The sequence below is a fragment of the Calliphora vicina genome, chromosome 2 (assembly GCF_958450345.1).
Source record: "Calliphora vicina chromosome 2, idCalVici1.1, whole genome shotgun sequence".
Lineage (NCBI taxonomy): Eukaryota > Metazoa > Arthropoda > Insecta > Diptera > Calliphoridae > Calliphora > Calliphora vicina.
This window is the reverse complement of record NC_088781.1, coordinates 30593663-30611866: the sequence shown is the minus strand read 5'-3', so window position 1 is coordinate 30611866 and position 18204 is coordinate 30593663. Positions and strand designations below refer to the sequence as shown.

Genomic DNA, 18204 nt, shown 5'->3' with positions numbered 1-18204 from the left:
TCCTAAATTTTTTCGTCTTCAAATTTAAGAACTAATTTAAAACATGTATGAAAGTATACACATTTTTTTATAAATTTCAATAATTTATTTTGGTGAATGATTTTCAGAAGTAGGCCTTATATGGGAGCTATCAGAAATTATGGACCGGCCGTAATTAAATTGCGTGACATGGCTTCCGTAAATACAGAATACATTTGGCATGAAATTTGTGTAGATACCTATATAAGTTAAACATGTATGACCGATGAAGTCCTATTTCTCTAAGACATTTGTATGGGGGATATATGAAATAATGGACCGATTTCAGAAAGTTCCAATAGGCTCTATCCTTGGGCCGAAACAAATATATATACCAAACTGACTCAAATATCTTCAAAATTACGACCTGTACTATGCGCACAAAGTTTACAATAACAGCAAGCCAACCATCCAGACAGACCCACAGAGGGATTTTGGTGTCAAAATCTTATGTGGATATCATAAACCGTTATTATTTTATTTTTGATTTTTCATGAAAAAAAAATAATGTAAAATGAACAGGATGAATTGTTGAATGATAAACGAAATATCAACAAAATTCTTAATTATGTATGGGTTTCATGGGCGGTGGGCGTGACCGATTTTATTGGAACTCGGTATGCGTTCTTCTTTTGTTTCAGAAAATGTATGTACGAAAAAATAGATTTGGATTGTATGGGCGGTATGCGGTGGCCCATAAGTATCATTATATAAAAGTGACAATTCTTGTTAAATTCTAACGATTCAGTCCTACTCAAAATAGTAAAGAGTTTTGAACATTTATCCAACAACACATGTAGGTCATCATTCTTTACTTGGTTTCATATAGGATTTTCCGCTATTGGCAATATCGACGCCCACATTTTGAATTTGACCAAAAATAGTTAAAAAGTTTGCAATTAGTAAATGGATTTTGGCATAAACATGTAACCAGGCCATCTAAGTATGAATGTATTTGACTGGACAACAAATATATTCTCGCTAATTAAACTGATAAAATGTGAGCTGCATATGAAAATCAAATGTATTTATGAGAGAAACGTTTAAAACTGTTTAAGGCAATATGTGGGTTTAGCAGGAAAGAACATTGCTGTAAAAAAATAAGTGGAGCGAAATAAATTTATTTGCAATATATAATTTAATATATTATTTTAAGTAACTTTTGTATATACAGTACGGGCTCGATTTGTGCAACTACCTATTATAGCAACTGACCGATTAGCGCAACAGCATATTTTTTAACATTACAGTCTTTATAACTGCAACTTTTTTCAAAAAACAGACGCGATAAGTGCAACTTTATTTTTTTCAGATGTAATATTATTTAGAATTTATTCTATTCTCTGTTTATCCTGGTTGTTTTTTTTAATCAGAAGCGTAATTCAAAACTAGTTGCCAATTCATAGGCACCTAAAAAAATACTTTCACGACGACACAGCTCTCATAAAGAATTTTGGCTGTTTATTTAGTTATTTTTTTTTTGTCTCTGTTTCTTTGATTTTAGTTATATTTCAGTAAAGTTATATTTCAGTAAAGAGAAGATCATTTTATAAGTTAAATATGGGAGTAGTGAAAAAAATTTTAAAACTTACCATAAAACAAAAATTATAAATTTTGAACAATTTAAAACATGGTGAAACTGTGAAGAAAATTTATATTGATTACAAAGTTAATAAATCTACAAATTATTTTATTTTTTCGAGTATTATATTTATTTACACCATTTATTTTTACTCTGTTTTGTTTAATAAATGAATTAATTACTTTTTGTTAATTAAATGCATGTTTTTGCTAAAAAAAAGAATAAAAAAATAATAGCGTACATAGTGGTTGCTTATTGCAACATTTCGAATATCGCAACAACCCCGATTTCCTTTCGGTTGCGCAAACCGAGCCCGTTCTGTATTTATTTACAACATTTTTGTGTAACTTTTCTTCGATTTTTGCTCCTAAGATCAATGTATTGTAAAATTCCTTTAAAAAACCCTTTCTCTTTAAAAATAAAATACACTTTAAGACAGCACCTACTTACAATACAGCTGTTGCAAAATGATTTTAAAATAATTTGCTATGCAAAAAGAAACAAGTAAGAGTGCTATATTTGGCTGAGCCGAATCTTGTATACCCACCAGCAATCTTTTTGTTTTTGTTTTGGTTTTCTATGAAGACTTAAATCAGTTATTCTACGAACTGTACAAAATTTGATAGAGTGATTAATTTCTTAAAACTTTGAATGACTTATATATATCGACATTTATGTCAATGTCCTAATAAAAATTAGGAATGTACGAATCTAGGGGACTTTGAAAGGGGACCAGGAACAAATGTACCAGATTTTCGCAGAGATTATTTTCCCCTTTCGATTGCGTCGGAAGGACAGACATTTCTAGATAGTTTTAGAATATTATGTTGGTTCTACAACCAATATTTAAATATGTTACAAACGTAATTATAAAATCAATATACCCCATCTTTTTTGATACTGGATATAAAAAGAAACATTGGAAAAAAAACACAAAAATAAAAAAGGAAAACTGACAAAAACGCACATTTTACACTAATGGATTTTACCTAATTGCATTTTTAACGAAATACTTGTGAGAAAGACGACAAACTGAATAAGAAAGAGGTTTCGTTTTTTATGTCATGAATATTAAATTGAAAATGTTTCTTACCTTTTTCCTGAGAAAAATACAATGAACAGAAAATGAAGGTAAAGATGATGATGATGATGGGAGGAAATTATTTGCAATGATTTTTAAGCTTTTTCACACTAAATATAGGTTGCTTTTTCGTTTTTCTACAGCTTCAGTAGAAATTTCATGTATTTGAAAGTGTTACATTTTAAAAGTATTTAGCAGTTCTTATTTACACTTTTGTAATAAACGTTATAGTTGTTTAATGTTTTCGTAAACCTTAAGTTTATTAAATTTATTCTATTAATTTATAAATTTAACAAGTTTTGGTTAATAACTTCTAAATAATTCTTAAAAAATAAATTTCACCAATTTGATATTTTCTATATAAGTCTATAGTAATTTGGAATGAAAAAAAAGAAATTAAAAAAAAAAATTGGAAAAAAATTAAGAAAAACCAATTTGGAAAAAAATTAAGAAAAACCAATTTGGAAAAAAAAGAATTTTTCAAATTTAAAAAAAAAATGTTTTTAAAAATTTTCAAAAACAATTTTGAAAAAAATTAAATTTTGTTTACCTAAAAATATTTAAAGTTTGTATCTAAAGTATAATTTGGTGAAGGGTATGTAAGATTCGGCACAGCCGAATATAGCTGTCTTACTTGTTTTATTTGGTTTTGATGTATTTTTTTAAAAAATATAAAAAAGTTCCATACAGTTTCTGGACTCTGCGTGTAATATACATATAAATTAGCTCATTTAAGGGAATTGGGCCCCATTAACCCCTCTCCAAACTTGAACAAAATTTTAAGAAAAATATCAGATTTGTTTAACAATTTATATAAGGGTAAAACAAGCTTTTAACAATATTATGGTCACTGTAATTATTTATATGGTTGTGGTAACCATAGTATATTTAAGTTACCATTCATATATTTGAAGCAATCATATATATCGAGCCCTTAGCGCCAAATTATCGTAAGCGACATTTTATAAATTTATTTTTTATTGCAAAAATTAAAATTTTATGGACCGACTGATGTTTTAGCGTTCTCAGAATATCAAAATTGTTAATAACTTCAACATTATAGGGGGTAAGATTTTATCGTAAGTCAATGTTTACATTTTACAGTAAACGAATTTTATCGTAATCGACACATAGTGGTATAGAAAAAAAAGGGAAATAAATCTGTAACTTCTAAATGGTTAAATTGGTATGAATGAAATTTCACATGCGCAAAGAAGAAGTGTTCTTGAGTTTTAGTTCTGAACGTGCACCTCATTTGCCCACCAGGGCTGCGACCAAGGGTCCTCAAAGTAGGACACCTCGGGTATATTTCATTTTTAAAATGATCCTATTTCTTCGTTGGTGTTCCGATTTCAAAAAAATTACACAGATAAAATCTTTTCATCGAGTGCTACAAAAGACCTAGTCGTAGCTATCAATTATCTCTTATAGCTTAGGAAATATTCGCATTTGAAAATTAAATTTTCAACATTTTTACCCAACCTACTCCAGTTTTTTGAGAACAGCGTATCCAAATATTTTCCGATTTTTCCTTCATTGGACTAACAACATACGTATGGATTTTTAGCTTATTTTTTGGAAAAAAAGAACTTTTTTTCTTTTTAAGTTATCGCAAAAAATTTCTAAGAGGATGCTTAAGGAATTAATAATGTCTGAAAGCTAAGTTTTTATAAAATATTTTAAATGAAAAAAAAGTAAAAATTTTTGTTACCGAGGGGACCAGGTCCATTCAAAAAACTCCTATTCGATATAACCTATAATAACCGATCTTAGATGACCCAATATGCTTTTAATTATTTTGTAAAGGATTCCGATAACTCCGACCCTGGTATGGATATTATAGCCAAAAAACTAAAAATTTCCATTTTTGGGATTTTTCAACACATTTTTAGAAATTGCGGGATTGCTGATAATAAATTTCAAAATTCGTTTTTAATTTTCCATTTTAAATAGAAAATTTTACATAACTGTTAAATTTCATTAAAAACTATTCATAAATAAATATTTTATTTCAATTCGAAAAATTTGTATCTATGCAAAAATTCAATAAAAAATATTTGTGTTTTGTCGCTTACGATAGTTTGGCGCTAAGGGCTCGATATGATTGTGATAAATAAATAAATATATGGGGGATTTTATGTCAAGTGAACCAACTTTTAAAATCGATGTCTTCCGATCGGGATGAAAATTGCACCAATGTTAGACCTATTGGATAATAATTCAGACTCAGAACTCGCTGCGTTAGAGGCGGTAAAAATTTTAAATTTTGGCCAAACATGTGTTTTTTCTCATCCATATAACTTATGTATATAACCTATTGTTTTTAGAAAAATGTGTCCCAAATAATTTAGATAGCTATTTCTTTAATTTTTCGAAAAAAAAAATATATTTAAAAAAAAAGTACAAAATATTTTTTTTCCGAAATCAAAAACTTTTTTGACTTTTTTTCAAAATGGTCCCTGTTTTTCTTAAAAGAAAGCTTAGATATTTTCTATGAAGACCTATTTGGTTGCGTAGTGCGAGTTCGATATCTATCAAAAGAAAGCTTAGGTTTATACCTTTAAGAGGGTTTTATTCGCTTAGTGGGATGTGAGTGGGATATATATCAAAATAAATGTTTTTGAATGGTAATATAAACATACTGTGGTTACCGCAATCATATATGTAAATAATGAGAGTGACCATAATATTGTTAAAAAAAATTGTAAACATTTTTAAATGGTTATACCAAACATGTATAACTATATTTTTTCTCTGCTTGTATTTATCAATAAAAAATGTGTTACAATATATAGAAAGTTCGTATGTTGGTTATTTTGAATACGTTGGTTTTGAAAATAGTTTTGTTTATAGCTCATGAACTAAGTTATGCACATAGATATTATTGAGTTTATGTTAAATTTCTGCTAACAATTTTAAGCAATTTATAACAATATAGTTTAATTAAAAATAATTTCATTAACAAAATCCTCTTGTCTCAATTTATGCGCTTAAAGTTAAAAATACTTATTCCAAAAGGGAGCCACATTAGAATTCATGACCAGAGAAGCCACCAAGTGTAAGTTAATTATGTATATCTAATAAATAGAGTCATTCGTTTTCAACAAAGAATGAAACACTAACTATATAGTGCTTGGGAGTGCATAGCTATAACAGCAAACTGTATCACATTTTTCTACTCATAAAACAAACCACTGACCTTTGAGCAGCAAATTGTTTTGTACTCGTGTTAGTTAGAACTAAAAAATCCATGTATGAACTATGTATGGTCAGAATTCTTAACATTGTCATGTGCCAAACGTACAAATGACATACAGTAAGCACTAGAGGCAAAATATACATATACTTAAAAAGATATCCATAATAGACATTACACAAGTCGCATATTAAGTAAATAGATATAATGAATAATAACAAAAACTTGTTTCAAATTCATATATGGCTCAATCTTCACTATATTTTAATACAAAGTGATGTATCAAAAGTTTTGAAATCTGTAGGAAGGGGAACTGGCATAAAACTAGTCACATGACTGGTTAATGGATGGATGGGTCGATTTTACTTTTAACACTTCATATGCAGAAGACCTGTTGTCATTGTTGGGGAGCAATTGTTTAAATCAATTACAAATTTTAAATTTTGGGTGGAAAGGCCTATTCTCCTTCTAACAATTTGAAACAACATGTCTTTGGTCGCGAACGACAGGACAGAAAGAAGAAACAGCACACGCTCTTCGGCAAGGGCACTTCAATTCGTTGTCGATTGGATAGTGGATCGCACAACATATTACCGGAAAAATTCGTTATTTAGCCGTACTGTCCGTATGTAGAATAAGCATCCTCCTGAAGTCTTTCCTGTCAATTTCAATATAGGCAAATTCCTAGTTCCAACATAATGCTTTGCATGAGTAGGGGTCATCCCCTGAGTGCTGGTCCAATAAAAAAAGAAATCCACACCAAAAAGTCACTTTTTCCGGACGTCCACTTGCATCTCATTTGCATTGGTATTGTCCCATATTGTCCCATATTCGACAATTTTGTTTTTTGGGCCTCACCGCGTAAAATGGGTGAAGCGCGCGGATCATTGCCTGAACAGAAGACAAATTGTCTGAACAGAATACGTCCATTGTTAATTTTAGATCACACTGAGTAAATGACAGCCAATTTGACAGATATAGCTTCATTAATATGGCCGATATCAACTGTCAAATTTCGGAAGTCCTCATTGGAATAATCTTCCTTAAATGTAATAAAAATAACTTTTCATACATCAATAGATTGAGCTGCAAATAGTAAATTTTATGAACTATCTCACTATGTAAATAACTCTACAACGTAGGTATTGAAAAACTAAAGATAGACACAAAGGTAATGAGAATTTATGATAATGTAGGTGACAATGTACAGCAGCCTTAAAATCAGTTGGTAGTAAAGAAACAAAAAAAACGAAGTATTTAATATCTCTGAGCATTTTTGCAAACATCAGAAAATTCTTTTGTTTGCATGCAAACAAACAAAAAACTACTACTAAAAATAGTATATTTAAACAGCAGCTTGGCAAATATCCGGTCATAAAATCATTTGTGTAAAGTGCATCAATAAAAACATGATGAAGACATACAAAGATATAAAAAAAGAAAATGAAAAACAAACAGAATAAAATTCGTAATGGAAGTACTGAAAACAAACGTAAAACATGATGAAATTACAAGTGAAAATAGAAGACATGGAAAAATATTGTATTACATTACATCATCAGCAGCAGCAAAGTCATGAGAAACAAAATGTTGAAAGCTGTGTTTCATTTGTAACGGAAACTGTTGGTAAAAGAACTCAAACATATCGAGCCATAACCGCGAAAATATCTTAAGTGCATAACATCAAACATTACAGGAAAAGCTTTTCTTGTGTTTGTTTACATCTTTTAATTGAATAAGGTGCACCTAAGCTAGAATTTGTATTGCTATAAAATTGTAAGGATACTTGCTACCTATGGAAACATAAATAATCAATTTGCATTAAAAAATGTAAATCTAATATATTGTAAGTTAAGACACTTTAGCTGTTATGGCTCGATATGTATCTATGTGCAAGTGCATTCACTACAACCTCCACTACACAAGTATGTGTTACAATTTAGTTATTTGTATTTACGAGTTTACTGCATGGTTTGCCATTAAAATAAAGTCTCAAGTATCATAAATGTACACAATTAAGGTTTTAAGGTGTTATCTTCAGAAACGTAAAAGAGATCACAAATGGAATATTTACAAAAAAAAAATTAAACCAACCAGAAATAAAACTACAAAGTCTTACATAAATTTTTGAAACACAAGTTTTATTTAAGAGTTATTTAAAAGCAAATTCATAAAATATCTTATAATGATGACTTTTAAAAAATAGTTTTTTAAGTAACAGTCGCTTTAATTCCCACTTCTCTACAAATATAATTATTTAAAAGATAGTGGTAATAAATATCATTAATCAATTTTGATTCATATGTCACTGTTATTTAAATAAATGTGCTGATGAGGTTATTAACTATCATAAATAATCTTTTGAATTCAAATTGATTTGTACACGATTACAAACGATTTTTGTACATTATGTGGCAGCATAAATGTTTAACCTTGAAATGTGAATAAAAATGAGATATATAAAAGAACAATTCATGTACATTAATATTATATAACAATAGTTAGATTAGTTAGAAAACGTTATAAGTCTACTTTTTATGAAAATTTAGATTTATAAACAAAAAATTAGAATAGAAAAGTTGTCTGACAACTTTCCAATAGAAAACTAGTCAGACAACTTTCCAATATAAAACTAGTCAGACAACATTTCTATAGAAATCTCGTCAGAAAATATTTCTATAGAAATCTCGTCAGACAATATTTCTATAGAAATCTCGTCAGACAATATTTCTATAGAAATCTCGTCAGACAATATTTCTATAGAAATCTCGTCAGACAATATTTCTATAGAAATCTCGTCACACAATATTTCTATAGAAATCTCGTCAGACAATATTTCTATAGAAATCTCGTCACACAATATTTCTATAGAAATCTCGACAGACAATATTTCTATAGAAATCTCGTCAGACAATATTTCTATAGAAATCTCGTCAGACAATATTTCTATAGAAATCTCGTCAGACAATATTTTTATAGAAATCTTGTCAGACAATATTTCTATAGAAATCTCGTCAGACAATATTTCTATAGAAATCTCGTCAGACAATATTTCTATAGAAATCTCGTCAGACAATATTTCTATAGAAATCTCGTCAGACAATATTTTTATAGAAATCTCGTCAGACAATATTTCTATAGAAATCTCGTCAGACAACTTTTCTATAGAAATCTCGTCAGACAACTTTTCTATAGAAAACTCGTCATACAACTTTTCTATAAAAAACTCGTCATACAACTTTCCTATAGAAAATTCGTCTGACAACAAAGTTTTCTATAGAAAACTCGTCTGACGACAAAGTTTTCTATAGAAAACTCGTCTGACGACAAAGTTTTCTATAGAAAACTCGTCTGACGACAAAGTTTTCTATAGAAAACTCGTCTGACGACAAAGTTTTCTATAGAAAACTCGTCTGACGACAAAGTTTTCTATAGAAAACTCGTCTGACGACAAAGTTTTCTATAGAAAACTCGTCTGACGACAAAGTTTTCTATAGAAAACTCGTCTGACGACAAAGTTTTCTATAGAAAACTCGTCTGACGACAAAGTTTTCTATAGAAAACTCGTCTGACGACAAAGTTTTCTATAGAAAACTCGTCTGACGACAAAGTTTTCTATAGAAAACTCGTCTGACGACAAAGTTTTCTATAGAAAACTCGTCTGACGACAAAGTTTTCTATAGAAAACTCGTCTGACGACAAAGTTTTCTATAGAAAACTCGTCTGACGACAAAGTTTTCTATAGAAAACTCGTCTGACGACAAAGTTTTCTATAGAAAACTCGTCTGACGACAAAGTTTTCTATAGAAAACTCGTCTGACGACAAAGTTTTCTATAGAAAACTCGTCTGACGACAAAGTTTTCTATAGAAAACTCGTCTGACGACAAAGTTTTCTATAGAAAACTCGTCTGACGACAAAGTTTTCTATAGAAAACTCGTCTGACGACAAAGTTTTCTATAGAAAACTCGTCTGACGACAAAGTTTTCTATAGAAAACTCGTCTGACGACAAAGTTTTCTATAGAAAACTCATCTGACGACAAAGTTTTCTATAGAAAACTCGTCTGACGACAAAGTTTTCTATAGAAAACTCGTCTGACGACAAAGTTTTCTATAGAAAACTCGTCTGACGACAAAGTTTTCTATAGAAAACTCGTCTGACGACAAAGTTTTCTATAGAAAACTCGTCTGACGACAAAGTTTTCTATAGAAAACTCGTCTGACGACAAAGTTTTCTATAGAAAACTCGTCTGACGACAAAGTTTTCTATAGAAAACTCGTCTGACGACAAAGTTTTCTATAGAAAACTCGTCTGACGACAAAGTTTTCTATAGAAAACTCGTCTGACGACAAAGTTTTCTATAGAAAACTCGTCTGACGACAAAGTTTTCTATAGAAAACTCGTCTGACGACAAAGTTTTCTATAGAAAACTCGTCTGACGACAAAGTTTTCTATAGAAAACTCGTCTGACGACAAAGTTTTCTATAGAAAACTCGTCTGACGACAAAGTTTTCTATAGAAAACTCGTCTGAAGACAAAGTTTTCTATAGAAAACTCGTCTGACGACAAAGTTTTCTATAGAAAACTCGTCTGACGACAAAGTTTTCTATAGAAAACTCGCCTGACAACAAAGTTTTCTATAGAAAACTCGTCTGACAACAAAGTTTTCTATAGAAAACTAGTCTGACAACTAAGTTTTCTATAGAAAACTTGTCTGACAACAAAAGACAATAACTTTTCTATATAGAAAACTCGTTCAACAACTTTTCTTTTCTGTATAGAAAACTCGTCCAACAACTTTTCTTTTCTATACAGAAAACTCGTCCAACTACTTTTCTTTTCTATATAGAAAACTCGTCAACAACTAATTTTGAACGGATTTTTTATACAGAAAACAAATTGGTTAAAAAATTAAAAAATTAATTTGCAAGGCTACAAAAATTTATTTTTAACCGATCCACACTATGGAGCATAATATACTTAAGGGATGTATATGTATTCTATCCACTAATTGTTAATTAGTTTTAGACTGGATTTATTCTGGTAAATTTTTAACCGATTAGTGTACTTTAAGTTGGCTGTGGGGCTATTATTTAAATTAATGTAGGGTATAAAAAATAAAAATTATAATTTAGTAGAGAAGATATCATATTTATACAGAGTTATAATTTACAGAGTTAGTATATTTGGTATTTGAAGTTTCCCTATATCATGACCAAAACTTTATAGTTTGCAAATAAATATAAAAAATATACATTTTTAAGCAAAACACACAAAAAATATATGTTATAGGAAAAAATATGTAGACGCCTTAATAAATAAACGATTTAATAAATAACAATTTCTTCTTTTCACAACACACATTTTCCCTAAAAACAAAAGAAAATATGATATATATACTATATATTATTTTACTCCAGCACAGGGACGAATAAATTGCATGAGGGCGTTAAAGATGATAGAAAAGATGATTGTGATGATGAAATCATCATTGTTATAACACAATGAGCATCAATGTCGTCTTCTGTATCAGTCTCTTTTCGCTTATATTTATCTCATATCTTTTGTATCATACTCTGCTGGTAAGTTTCTTATTTTTTCTTCTTTCTGAAAGGAACCTTTCTTTTCATAAATGTCAATCACAAAAATATGGTGTTAAGACGTTGGAATCAGAAAAAAAAATTAACTGAATGGTATCAAAAAGACAAACACAATTTGATTGAAGTCAAAATGACATGGTTGCCTTTTGTGTATTCATAATGGGGTTAAGAAATATGGATATGCAAACAAATTTATACGTATGAGTGATGTTAATTACGTTATTTATTTTTAAAAATAAAGTTGCTGCCAGTTAAAGGGCATATTCTTTTTAAAAAAGGGGTTGTAAATATAAAAATAGTTAACAGTTATAAATTTGTTAAGTTATATGTTAAAAATAAAGTGCATATGTGCCGCTTAAGAGCCAATTTAATAAAGTATTGTAAATTTACCAACATATTTGTATATTATTGAAACGACTTCATGTAGTCTACTAGTAGAGTACATAAGTCAAAGGTAGTTTAATAAAAAATCAGATAAACCATAAAGTTTAAGAAAAAGATGGAGTTTAATACTGCAGCTTGGTTTCAAAGCATTTCATTTTGGATATAATTTGGTTGCAAAATATCTTAATGAAAGTCCAAAATGAGGTGTTTCTGAATTAATTAGAAACAAAATCAACTAAAAATTAATTTATAATCCGAATTTATTCTTAATATAAACTAACTACGGTGTAATAAAATCTGGTTTTATTTCGGGTGTAGTTACGTTTATCCTCAACATCAAAAAATGCTGCGACAAGTCGATGCTTTCATCTACTTGACTCAGATCCATATATAACATGGGCCCTCATAAGATTCTAAGACGATCGCACAGTGGCTTCATTTGAGTTTTTTCGTTGCAAAAATCATAACTTTTGAACCAAATGAGATAATCAAAAAATGGATCAGCCTATGAAATGAGTGTTTGAAAATGGTTATACGCTTTACATGTGCCTACTTATGGGTTAGCAAAGTTTAAATTTATGGGAAGTCAAATCAAATATTTTTTAAAATTTTTTTATTGTTCTTTATAAAAGCTTTTATGTTTTAAAAATATTCCAGAAAAAATTAAAAAAAAAAAATTTAAAAAAAAAAATTGGTTGGTTTTTCACGTTCATGTCATTTTTCAAAATTTTACCTCTAGCTAAAAAACGGGGCAAAACGGGCAGCTGGACATTTTTGCATTTTAAAAATATGGCAAATATAGAAATTGATAGTTTTTGTATGCCAAAATGTCTTGTCTAGCCTTTTGGTATTAATAACAGTGATGAGCCAAGTTTTCTTTTATGTTTTCAACATATATGGTAGCTGTATGCAACGTAAATATATTTGTCCTTGTATCAAATAAGGCCTAAACTAAACTGTCAAAATGGTCAAAATGTCTAAATGATGTTTCCGTTGGTTCTCCTAACTAAAATTCTGCCTATTCCTGTTCAACAGTCAAATTAAGAGGTAAACCAGCACTTCTCCAAATAAAGAAAATATTCGTCTTGAATCCTAATACTTTGTCTTTTTATATATTTTCTATTTTCATTTCCTATTGGGGTTTGCAAAACGTTCTCGAGAAAACAAAATAAATAAATTATTTTGTTTTTTACGGACTCTGGGAGTATTAAATAATTCCAAGCCAGATTCCTATTCCCGTAGCTCTTCATCTCATCACCTTCAAAATTGAGAAATATTGAAAAAATGGATATGGAATGGTAAATATCGATTTACCTGGACAAATACAAAGCAAACAGTACAATTCTTTTTTATTCTTTTCCCAGTAAATAGATCTATCAATAGGATAAAAAATAATGACAATCCGTTACATAGTTTTCTATATATTTTATCTGAAAGCGGACCAAATTACATAAAAATGGTCTGTTTTTTGAAAACTGATCATCAGTCAACTTTGAAGGGTTATATCTTCTACAGGAAAATTTGCTGTAAAATAGGTTTATTCAATATTTTTAAGGGTCTACTTTGATGGGCTATATCTTCTCAACAAAAAATCTGATTGTAATAAGAGTAGCATATTTTAAATCGCTGGACAATTACTGTAAAATAGGTTTATTCAATATTTTTTAGGGGCACATGAATTTTTTGATTTTTGCAAACTCACTTATTCTACGCGCGCCACTGTGCGTCGGTCCGAAATGAGCTAGCTGCCTGAAACAAATACTCTCTGTTGATAGGTTTGTTTGTTATTGAAAATGGGTGGTAATTCTGATCAAATTTTCACAGTTGAAGTACTCAGATTTTCTTCTATAAGGTATAGTCCCCATACAAGGTTCCCCTCAGAAAAGTACTTGAACATTCATAATTTTCTTTAATCCGATTTTATTTTCAACATTTAATTTTTTTGGAAAATATTACTAATTTGACCTAAACTCAAAACTTTAAATAACACAAACCAATATTTAATCACTATCACATATTTCATACCAAAAACAGAATTTGCCAACACACAATGCCTAAACAAAACATTTAGAAAATATTCAATTTCATAATGTGATTTTACGCAATTTAATTTAATGCTTGTTTTCAATATTTCACATCTCTCTTTTGCATGCTAATGACATTTTAATAAATACATGTACAGTGGAGTAAATTACAAGTGACATGTCAGCAATTGGATTGTATGCAACGTCATGCCGAAGGCCATGGAAATTTGTGGCATAAACAGGCAATCGTCTTAAATGAGAATCATCATCAACAACAACTACACGAACAGCAGAGGCAACAGCAGCAAATGCTACAACAAAAGACTGATATACATTTAACATTAGCAAACCAACTTATATTATCGACATCATCATCAACGGCAACAAACGTAACAGCATTAACAGATACAACAACGACAACCACAACAACAACGACAGCGGAAGTGGAAGTCGAAACGGAAACATCCTCAACAGTGTTAAGTGCGGTTTCTCATGAAGAATCGGGCACGGCAATAGCAACAGCTATAACAACATCACCATCATACGGTTCATCAATAATAAAGGGGGCAATAACAGCATCAACACCATCATCATCGCCAACACTGCCTCAACCTCAACCTCAACCACCACCACCACTGCTACTACTGCCACAAACAACAGAAGATGTTACCCAGAAACCTCTAAACCTAACAACAGCCAACACATCTCCCATCGCCCATCTACAGACGACCTCAGCAAATGCATTAAATTCTTTTACCGTCATACCACTACAATCATCAACAACAGCGCATGCTGCAGCAGCAACACCAACAACAGCAAAGGCTTCTGCATCCGCCAACAAACCTAATGATTGGGTTGTAATTCCGGTGTTTGCGGATATTGTTAAATTAGCACTGGCAGGACGTGAAGACTGTTTGCAGCGGTAAGTGAATCATTTTGTATACTTAAGCTAAAAACCAAAATTGTGAGAAGTGATAATGATGATAATAAGTACTAACTACTAACCGTGTTTGCATTGAAAACAACCCAGTTCTATGGTGTAGGGGAGGATGGGAACCACCTTTAAAAACAAACATCAACATAAATAATCTCATAGCATATGGTTTTCTCAAAAGTGCTGTTTGTTGTACATACAAAGTACGGTAAAGAGTAAAGATTTTTAATTAAAATGACAACGATTGATGTTGAAAAGTATCTAGCTAATGATATGGATAATGTTTAACAACACCTACTTATAATAAAGTTATTGAAATTACATAATTAAATTTTAAGTGATTTTGTTAAACATTAATAAAACATGATAATTTTTTTGATGATTGATATTATCGACAAGGAAAATGAGCATAATTTTGCTGCGGGAAAATCTTATATACAAACATAAATATAAGTATCTAAATATTACACTATGTTACACCAAAAATTTGAATTCTGTTCATATTGAGTAGCAAGGGTATATACATATAAACTTGACGTTCCATATGCTATTCAACCTTTTTCGTTTACGACCCTATAAATTGTTATGGATAATGGAGTATATATGTCTGTATGTTGAAATCAATTTTCCGAACTGATACATCAATATATCGGGTATAGTCCCGGCTCTATTGTCATTTACAATCGAGAAATTCGACCCACAAATGGCTGAGAACTTCTCAGTTCTGTGATTTTATAGGAACGAAAAACTTCGATTAAAAAAAATTTATTTTTGAACCTTTATCTCCAAAAATCTATCATCCATTTTCCAAAGATTTTACAAAAATATGATCCATTGCACAATTAAAAACAAAATGGGTTCTTGGAGAGTTCTCGAGATAATATAAATTTAGGGATAAATTTGAAGAAATGCATTTACATTTTCTTGTATATTTGTTGAACTAATTGTCCAATTTTAATAAATTTAGTTTTATATAAATCCCAAAAAAGAGTTATCAGTATGAGGACAATTAGTATGGGACATCTAGGATACCTCGAAATTCATATAGTTCATATTATTACGAAAAACGTGCCTCTAATTGGAAATGGTTTTCTACGGATGTTATAAGATAAAGGTTACTTTTGTAAACTATATATATTTTCTAATACATTTTTTCAGAACCATATTTTTGATCTCCACAACCATAAGTGGTTATAGATGGTATATATAAGTTTGTCAATCCGTATGTCACATTGAGAAATATTCATCTAAGACATAGCTAAGTATATATATTTTTGATCCTTATGAAGTAAATTTAGCCATGTCCTTCAAATTAGCCATGTCCTTCCATTCGCCGTTTGTGTAAAACACTCTCACGTTCAAAATACACAAACAAACTTAGCAGGATTTCAAGAAAAAAGTTTATCCTAAGCAGTTTGGTATTGAAAAGCGTTATGGACCAAAATGTAGGACAACCTAAAAAAACAAATATTCGTCTGTGCAGAATCTTGTATATCCACCATCACTATGTAGTTTTGGCCTCCTATGGGGAATTGAATAATTTATGGTCCGAACTATACAGAATTTGATAGTGATTAGTTTCTTAAAACTTTAAATGACTTATGTCGCAATTTATGTTAATATCATTATATGTATATAAATTATTTATTGACAAGAAAATATTTCTATATCGAATTCATCACATAATCCGCCAAGATTTTGACTGATCTAAATGTGCTCTAAACATCAATGCAATATACCATAAAATAGATTTTTTCGCTTCTATTTACACTCCACATACTTAAATAGCTAAAAAAATAATAAAAATAATTGGAACTGTAAATTTTTGCAGAAAAACCTAAAGAACTCAATTTCTAGCGCTCAACACATAATCGGACAAAGTAAAATAGGTATTCCAAAGTGTGTGATCAATATTTAGTTGCATATTCTTTGTTGTCTGGAATGGCCTGTAATCGCTTTATAATCGATTTTACTAAGTTTTGGCACACTTCCGGCTCTGTTGAAGTTTATGCTTCAAGTAAGGACACTTCTAGCTGAACTAACATGTTGAATTTTATTTGATTCACTCTCCTAGCTAATTCCTACCAAAGATGCTCAATTACATTAAAGTCTGGGATCTGAGCAGGCGTCTCTATATGTTTGTGACAGTTATGGATCAACCAAAGCTTTGAAACACCTGATGTAGGCTCGAGATCATTGTCTTGAAAAAAACAAAGTTGTTTTCGATACCCACTTGTTAGCTCTTTGCTTTAAATTTTGTTTTAAAAGGGTTTAAAATGGTGAGAAAAACAAATTGCCTACTCCGGCACTCTACGAAAAAAAATTAATTTTTATGCAATATTTTTATGTTTAGCGCACATTTACGACATACAATATCTTGTCCGATTATGCGATGGAGCCACTGTGAATTAATTTAAGACAATTGGGAATGTTCAATTCATTTACTGAGAGGTACCTTGTATGGGGACTACGGACAAATGTTTTCGCCTACTTCACACTGTAATTTTAGAGTACTTAGAACTAATGTGTGCAACATTTTATTAGCATTGCCGCTTACTCAAACAGTATTCCGAGGAATATTTGTATGTCCATTTTCAATATCAAACAAACCTTATCAACAGAGACTATTTGTGGAAAATTTCAGACAACTGGGCCCTTTCGTGTTTTCAACAAAAAGACGGACGGTCATTGCTTGATCATTAAAGAATCTTATGAGTACACCATCTTTTTTGATTATAATTTTCACATATTTTGTATAAATATTGATACGAAATTGCACTATCAATTTGAATTTAACGGCTTAACGTCGGGATTCAACATACAGCATCTTTTGTATAAATTTTCATATGTGGATACTTCTACTTATCAGCACAGTTGCCAACTCTAAAAATAGAGCATTCTAGTTTTGTCCGTTAGTTGATTCATGATACTTCTAGAAGATGGCACTGTGTATATAAGTAGTAACGGCAAGTTGTAGTCAGTTTACCGTAAGCGCTGTTAGAATTAACATCAACTGTATTAGCAGTGTATTTTGGAACATTAGAAAGAGAGTTTTAAAGTGTGTATAAATTGTTGTGCAAGTTTAAATAAAGTGTTGTTACTGATTTTAAACTACTGATCGCTTTTATTTGCATTTAAATAATATCTTACAAATATTTTCAACCCAAATTATACCCGTGCATACAAAAATCTCTGTACCGAATTCTATGAAAATTGGTTTTAGCTTCCATAGAAGGAGAACTTCCGAAAATCACATTAACCTACACAAATATCTAAAAATATTTACACAAGTCAGTAATTTGTATTTAAAACTAATGCTATTTAAAAATCATTTCGGTCCATATTTGACCATAGCTCCCATGCAAGTTAGACTTCCCAAAATCA

The 18204-nt window shown here is 30.2% G+C and overlaps 1 protein-coding gene across 1 annotated transcript in view; it reads left to right on the top strand.

Moving 5' to 3' along the window:
* Window positions 1-18204, top strand: part of LOC135950371 (uncharacterized) — a 165560-nt gene that overhangs the window by 58395 nt on the left and 88961 nt on the right. Inside the window, exon 9 of the mRNA XM_065499918.1 lies at window positions 14045-14808. Coding sequence (XP_065355990.1) covers window positions 14045-14808 — 764 coding nt within the window. The remainder of the gene's footprint in view (window positions 1-14044; window positions 14809-18204) is intronic.